The 7,500-nt window shown below is 43.3% G+C and overlaps 1 protein-coding gene across 3 annotated transcripts in view; it reads left to right on the forward strand.

Annotated features, from left to right (window-relative positions):
* The first annotated feature begins 4,977 nt into the window (after positions 1-4,977).
* Positions 4,978-7,500, forward strand: part of LOC133127949 (autophagy-related protein 16-1-like) — a 13,993-nt gene continuing 11,470 nt past the window's right edge. For 2 of the 3 annotated variants that reach the window (XM_061241094.1, XM_061241096.1), the window contains exons 1-4: positions 4,978-5,191; positions 6,024-6,141; positions 6,503-6,596; positions 7,071-7,176. In XM_061241094.1, coding sequence (XP_061097078.1) covers positions 6,030-6,141; positions 6,503-6,596; positions 7,071-7,176 — 312 coding nt within the window. In that variant the 5' untranslated portion in view covers positions 4,978-5,191; positions 6,024-6,029. Of the gene's footprint in view, positions 5,192-5,509; positions 5,602-6,023; positions 6,142-6,502; positions 6,597-7,070; positions 7,177-7,500 lie in introns of those variants that run through there. The other variant, XM_061241095.1, reaches the window with a different exon arrangement.

A 7,500-nucleotide genomic window follows, 5' to 3' on the forward strand; every position in this document is an offset into this window, starting at 1 on the left:
GGTGGTACTGTAATAGTTGTTAATTGTATTACGCGTTCAGATTAATGGCCAGTCCTTGCTGAAATGACGCACAGTAAATGGTTCAGTGTGAAATCAACTCTTACAGATCACATATGGTCCCTCATATGTACTCCAGTAGTGTTGAATTAGCACTGGACATTTTACTGCGTATATCCTATTCAGAAATATTTTGACAGTGGCAATTATTCATGCATTAAATTGGATTACATTATAATCAACAAGTATCAAAATTTTCTTTTCTTTTAGTAAGTCAGTAAGACAGCATTTTTCCAATAGAGCATTCAAGTACAAAGAAAAGCTTTTGGAAATCTATAAAGCAACGTAATACAGTATGTCTTATTTTTATGGATACAATTATTAATTGTTAATGAATTATTAACAATTATAAAGTGTTGGGTGCTAATGTGAGTGTTTTGGTATTGTAATGTTCTTCAAGAAAGTGTAAGAATTCTCCCTATCTAAGACTATTGAACATATTCTCTAATACCTCTGTGCTGTGTATTTTCTGACACAAAGAGAATTCTATAAGGGAAGTAAGCAACGCCTGAAATGGGATGTAACAGCAGCTGTGTTTTCAGGCTGTGTGGACTGATCTCGCTCTGGATGCTGCCCCACTTGAGCCATGTTCCCGCCTGTAAAATCTAACTCTGCCTGCTTGACCAGCTCGGAAATTGAACTGAACAAGCTGGTCATAAAGCTGGTCTATTTGGGTATGAGCTGGTCAACTTGTTAGTGCTTGTAGCATGTCTGAGCTGGTAGTTGGTCAACCAAAACATAGCTTGAGCTGGTCAAACCATGTTGAGCTGGGAGCTAGTGTCTAAACTGGTTAACCATCTGTTTCCAGACCTATCTTGAGCAGTTTTCTTTCAGCAGGGTAATCTCTTCTTAAGCTCCTGATTAGTCATGTGGTAATTACTAATGCTCAGTGCTCTCTCTCTCTCTCTCTCTCTCTCTCTCTCTCTCTCTCTCTCTCTCTCTCTCTCTCTCTCTCTCTCTCACACACACACATACACACACACCCTTCTGTATTAATGTGACCTCGCCCAATCTCTGAAGTGTTGTGATGAAGATTACTGTTGGGTGTGTAGGTGTGTGCATGTGTTTGTGTCTTTGCGTGTGCATACTCTAAGTATGTGTGTATTTTCATGTGTGTGATTGCTTTTGTGTATGTGTACACACATGTGCGTGTTTATGTACAGTACTGTGCAAAAGTTTTAGGCATCCTTGATTTTTTTTTTAATATAAATTTTGTTTTAGATATAAGGTTACTCAAATGGAAATTATGAAAGTGGTTAGTGTTGGATTAAGTTTTAAAATATTGAGATACACAAATGAGAGAAAGCTGTGTGTTTGTCAACTGTTTGTCCGGGACCTTCCAGAACCATCCACCAGATGGCGTCATGATTGTGTTTCCGTGTTCCCTGCTTGTCTTGTGATTGCTAGTTTAAATAATTCTATTAGTCTTGTCACCTGTGTCTTGCTAGTTAGATCTTTTTTTCCCCTTTGTCACTTGTATATAGAGCCCTCTTGTTTCATGTTTTCAGTGCTCAGTCTTGAGTTTCTTCTGACCGCTGTCTTAAGTGATTGTTGGTTTTTGTCTTTAAGGTTTTGTGTGAAAACATTCCCTTCCTGTCATTGAAAAAAGCTCACTGATATGTTCACTCACCCTGTGTGTTTATAGTCCTTAAATTTAGGTTTCAAAATATGCAGTTGACGGGCCGGCACTGTACCAAAACATAGTACAGCTGTACAATATCTCATTGGTTGAAAATTGGTTCTAATTGCCACAGCCAATGGCGTTTCAACGTCAGTGCATTCACAGAGAAGGGGTTGGTTAAACAGTGTTGTGGTTTGAGTGTGTTTTTTGCTGCAATTCCTCTCTTGACCATTATAAGTTCGAAATGACCTATTGTTTGGTTTATTAGTTTACCTGTTACCTGTTTACCTGTTTTCTGGTTCTATAGTGTTTCTATGGTTGATAAATGTTATGAATTTCATGTCACACTGTTTTAAAATGGGACTGATCCGAACTGCGGGTGTTGAGTCTACAGCACCTGTGTCTGTGTGCGTGACGGGTTGCCCATCTTGTCCAGACACGGAGACACACCAGGCGGCACTCCCTCTATCGTCATTGGGTACGGAGGGGTGTTGCCTCCACTGTTTTAGCCGCTACGACAGGCGTAAAGACCCAGCAGCTGAGAGAGGCACGGGGAGACTCGTGGACACGCAATAGGGGCAGCAGGAAATACACACGGCAGCCCTTTCTCCCACACTCCCTGTCCCATGTTAGAAAGGAGATGGAGATATACTTCACTGAACCCCGCGGGGTAATTTGTCCTCTGCATTTGACCCATCCTAGTTACTTAGGAGCAGTGGGCAGCCACTGTACAGCGCTCAGGGACCAACTCCAGTTCTGAGCGTGTGAGAGAGAAGCAGAGTAAACCCACGTGAACATTGCAAATGTGTTGACAAGTAACATCGTGTATCATTAAACGATAATAACAATATGTATTTTGAATCTGCGTTGACATCGAAAAATGTATTGCATCTGGCTTTTCCTTTGAGCTCTTCAAGGCGTGATGCCCTATTTCTCCATCTGGGGCTGCCCTATTGTCTCAGTTTGGTGGCCACCCAAAGCAATGCGTGAAACCAGACGTTGTTGTGTCTGCTAGCCAGGCAGATAGTGTTACCTTCCAGCAACAAGCTGGACAGGAAACCAGCATCAGTATACATCTGGCACACAAAAAGAGAACGAAACGGAAGAAAACTACAAGAAAAAGTCTCATGTTCTCTTCACATACACCCACACACACACACACACACACGCACACGCACACACACACGGAGAGACACACAAAGCGACTTACAGTTGATAATGAGGGTTAAGGGCCAATGTGGGGCTTAAGGGCCTTGCTCAAGGGCCCAACAGCTGCACAGATCTTAAGGCTACACCACCAACCTATGAGGTCCCATTCAAGCACCTTAGTCACAAGGTGACAGGCTGGCCCAGTCTCTTACTGAGGGATGATTTCAAGAAGTTAAATATGTTGTAACTGTTGGCCTGGAATGTTTCTGAATGCTTTTGTGAAAATATTTGAAATGTTTGTGACCGTTTGTCAGGAGGGGAAGGGGGGGCTGTGGTGTGAGCATTGGGGTAACCAAGCAGCGCACGATGTTTAAGAACCCGTCACACCATTACACAATCGCCCTATCAGGAGCCATCGTTCTGCAAGTGGACATTTAATGCAATAGGTTTTCACATTCCAGATAAAACTGCTTGCAGTGTGTTTTTCCCTGGAATGCAGCCTTCAGTCCCGTCTCGTTATTTTCTAACAGAAAAGCAGGTCTGATTTCCTGTCTGTTAATCTCCCGAATGCCATGCTGTCTGTCTCTAGCCGACCACGGTCCGTGTGTGCCTGACTCTAATCTGCTCTTTCCCTGCTCTTTCTCCCACCTTTCTCTCCTCTGCCATACCAAGCTGCCCCAGCCTCAGACACCAGGAGCCAGATGTTTCTTCACATTGTAACTGTTGCTACTTCTGCACTGTGTCATCAGCTTTTGTTATTTTTATTTTATATTTGTTACATTTGTATTACAGGTAATTATGGATTAATTGGTAAATGTGTATGTGTTAATATTGTAACAAATATAGCAGAAGTACCCAGGTATGCTTGTATAAATGTGGGATGTTGCATTAATATTGAATGTGTCTTAATATACACTCAGTGAGCACTTTACTAGCTAGACCTGTACACCAGCTTGTTATTGAAAAAATGTATCAGCCAATCATGTGGTAGTAACTAAATGCATAGTAGCATGCAGTCATGGTCAAGAGGTTTAGCTGTTTTTCAGACCAAATGTCAGAATGGAGAAGAAATGTGATCTAAGTGACAGGGGGATGACTGTTGGTGCCAGACAGGGTTTGAGTGTCTCAGAAATTGCTGATCTCCTGGGATTTCCATGCAAAACAGTCTCTAAAGTTTGCAGAGAATGATGTGAAAAACAAAAAACATTCAGTGAGCATCAGTTCTGGGGGCAAAAACACGTGGTTAAGAAGTTGGTCAGAAGAGAAGGGCCAGACTGGTCAAAGATGACAGGAAGGTGACAGTAACGCAAACCATGCGTTACAACAGTGGAATGCAGAAGAGCAACTCTGAACACGCTAAACCTCTAAGTGGATAGGCTACAGCAGCAATAAGTATAAAAATAATAAGTCTGATAAATGCCTAATAAAGTGCTCACTGGGTGTACTTGTACACTGTTTAGTACCACTTAATGTTTAGAATTGTAAGATATTTTAGGGATCTATCGATATGAAATACAACAATGAATAAAAATATCATATAAATGCCTTTAACCGACTCGTAAAAGCAGCTGAAAAGCGTATTTTCATAAACCAGCAATATGAAATGGTCCCTGCACTTTTTTTATACGTTTGCTTGTGCTGCTCTCTGTTGGAGAACCGTAAAACTGCAATCGAACAAAAACAAGAATGCACGGAACGTGCTTGTTTTTTAAGTCTGTGAAACTGTAGCTATTGTGCATATTTTATTTAAAATGGCTTCCAATATGTATATATGTGCATCGTTTCAAAGAATGCCTAGATATAAAGTTGCACAAAAATATGTGACTATGTTCTTGTAGGCTACATATCATATAACTCAGATATGAATACACAAACACGCACACCGAGGAATATAAGAAACAATATAAGACAAATTACACTTTTGACAAAATGCCGTTTGAAGATCCAGGACACACGTTCCCTAAACAGTAGCCCGCGTATACTACGGTGTTTGTTGATACCGTTTAGAAATCGGATTATCTTCAGGCTCGACTATAATTAAATGCAGACAGAAAACGTGCCAGATAAATTTCATTACTGCACCTTTAAGCGAATGGTGCAAAGAATGGTTATTGGCGAAACGGTCGCTTCACTATCTCGCGTCAGTCGAAGGGTGACGTGCTGCTTACCTAATTTTTACACGACGATATTATAGAGAGGACCCTTCTGTGTGTCACTTTGTTTATGGGCCAACAACATAGTAGACATCCATGGAGATTGTTATTGAAAAAATAACGCTCGGAAAACAGCTGCGCTCTTCCCCCAGCACAACATAAACATCTGTTTGGGCGGACACCGTTCCCTGGCGACGGGCCTCGTTTACGCGTAGGTGGAGTTCATTTTTTTCTAACAAGCTAGCTAGCTATGTGAACTTCCATACGCGGAAGTGCGCTGTAAACTAACCGAGCCAGTAATAACAGTACACCAGAGGTTGAAATGGTAACGTTATGTAGCACTTGCTAGCTATTTACGACTCTGTATCTATCAGTCCGCTATGCAAGTTATTCACTTAACAGCATACACTGATGCAGGAAGCTCATTGCTAGTATATCTGGATTACCCAATAACTGGCATGCATCACTTATGAATCCAGTCGTATTCCGAGATAGCTTCAACCGAGATAGCTTCAACCGAGGTACATTTACATTACATTTTTGTCATTTAGCAGACGCTTTTAATGCAAAGCGATTTACAAGTGCATAGGTTCTTCCACAAGTTAAAGCATCAAGCATCAGGTATGTGACATTAGCATATGAGCTTTGCCAGAAAATGCATAACTTTCCGAGCAACCGCCTGTTTATGAGTTCACAGTTTGTTGCCCGAGCAACCGACATAGCGTCGCCACGTTTAATAATACCAGACTGAGACGTGCCGTAGACCCAGATGTGCCGCAGACCCATCTTTGTAGAAATTTCTCCCTGGTATAGTAACGCCAGAGTGGCGACAGAAGCAGATTGTTGCGCCCTACACTGAATGTTGCACCTGTCAATCTAGTCCAGCCTGCAGTCAGTCGGTTAATTTTCAGTTAATCAGTCATGTCCTCAATATGTCTATCCCTCAATGGAAGATGTCGGGATTGCTAAGCCCTAATTAAATCGGTGGCTATATATTTTGGTTGCGTGATGATGTGACGTTAATCTGCTGGTTGGTTCTGCAGGAGGGCATGTCGGAGCCGAGGGCCCAGGGAGGGTGCCCGTGGAAGAGGCACATTGTGGATCAACTGAAGCGCAGGGACCGGGTGCAGAGGCATGCCTTCGAGGAGATCGTGCATCAATGTGAGAGCCAACGGGAGCTTCTTCCACACTGGCTGGGCCAATCACTGTGCTCCATCAGCACCCGCTTCCCAGTGGTTGGCCAATCGCTACACTCGACCAGTAACCGTTTCCCTGGGGATAGCCAATCACTTCACTACATTAACAGCTCCCCAGGGGCTGGTCCAATCACAACTCTTTGTTAGTAGCTGCTGCTCCCAGGAGAATGTTGTAGTGGTATCTGTTTGTCTGGATCATGTTGCACAAGGGAGTCTCAGAAAGTGCAGTGGTGGTATTGTGAAGGGTGAAGGGTGTGGACTTTGCCTTTTACTCTGCGTGTGTGTGTGTGTGTGTGTGTGTGTGTGTGTGTGTGTGTGTGTTTCAGATAATCGGCTTCTTGAGAAATCCGACCTACAGACTGTGCTGTCGGAGAGACTTCAGACGGACAAGTTTGACCATCAAAACAGGCATGACCTCAGGTAGGACTGCAAGATAAATCCCTGTGTATGTGTGTGTCTGTGCGAGAGAGAGTGTGTATGTGTGTGTCTGTGTGTGTTCATGTGTGTGTGTAGGAGAGGATGCCCCCCTTCTCTATAGCCACGTTCCTCCTGAGATTTCTTCCCTTTAGGGTTATTTTTCTCACCACTGGGGGGGGGGCTTATTTATTTAACCCAACTGAATTGAATAGTTGAATGTATGAATGTATGTATATTGTGGGTGTGTGGTTAGGTGTATATAGGCGAGTGTGTGTGTTGTGCCTGTGTGTGTGTGTGTGTGTGTGTGCGATTGAACATGTGTGAGAGTGTGTTGTATTGTGCCTGTGTGTGTGTGCGATTGAACATGTGTGAGAGTGTGTGTGTGAGAGTGTGTTTGTTGTGCCTGTGTATGTACTTCTGTGTATGTATTGTGGGTACCCTGTACCCTGGTCTCAGGGGACATTTTGTGTTGTGTAGCCCTGCAGGAGACGGGGGTCGTGGGGAGGCCCTGCTCCAGGAGATGGCTCAGATCCGCATCCGGCACCAGGAGGAGCTGACCGAGCTGCACAAGAAGAGAGGAGAGGTCTGTCTGTCTGTGTCTGTCTGGTGCTCCATCTGCCACTGTGCTGTCCCTGGCGTTTAACTCTTTAAGGTGCGAGGTCACAAATATGTGATTAGAATGTTCTTAGCTGAACATTCGAATGCTCATGTAATAATCGCTACTGGTAATTAAAAAGAAATCAAGTTGTAGAACACTGACTAGTTTCTGCACCTGATTGAGCAAAATATGAAGTGAAGTATGAGATATGAGCTAACAGCCTTGACTCTGCCTGTGCTGACTGCTTCTCCACCCTGTAGCCCGAGCACACCTGTCTTGCAGTCATCCCAGATTGTAATCGGTGTCGCC

The sequence above is a fragment of the Conger conger genome, chromosome 5 (assembly GCF_963514075.1).
Source record: "Conger conger chromosome 5, fConCon1.1, whole genome shotgun sequence".
In the NCBI taxonomy this organism is placed as follows: domain Eukaryota; kingdom Metazoa; phylum Chordata; class Actinopteri; order Anguilliformes; family Congridae; genus Conger; species Conger conger.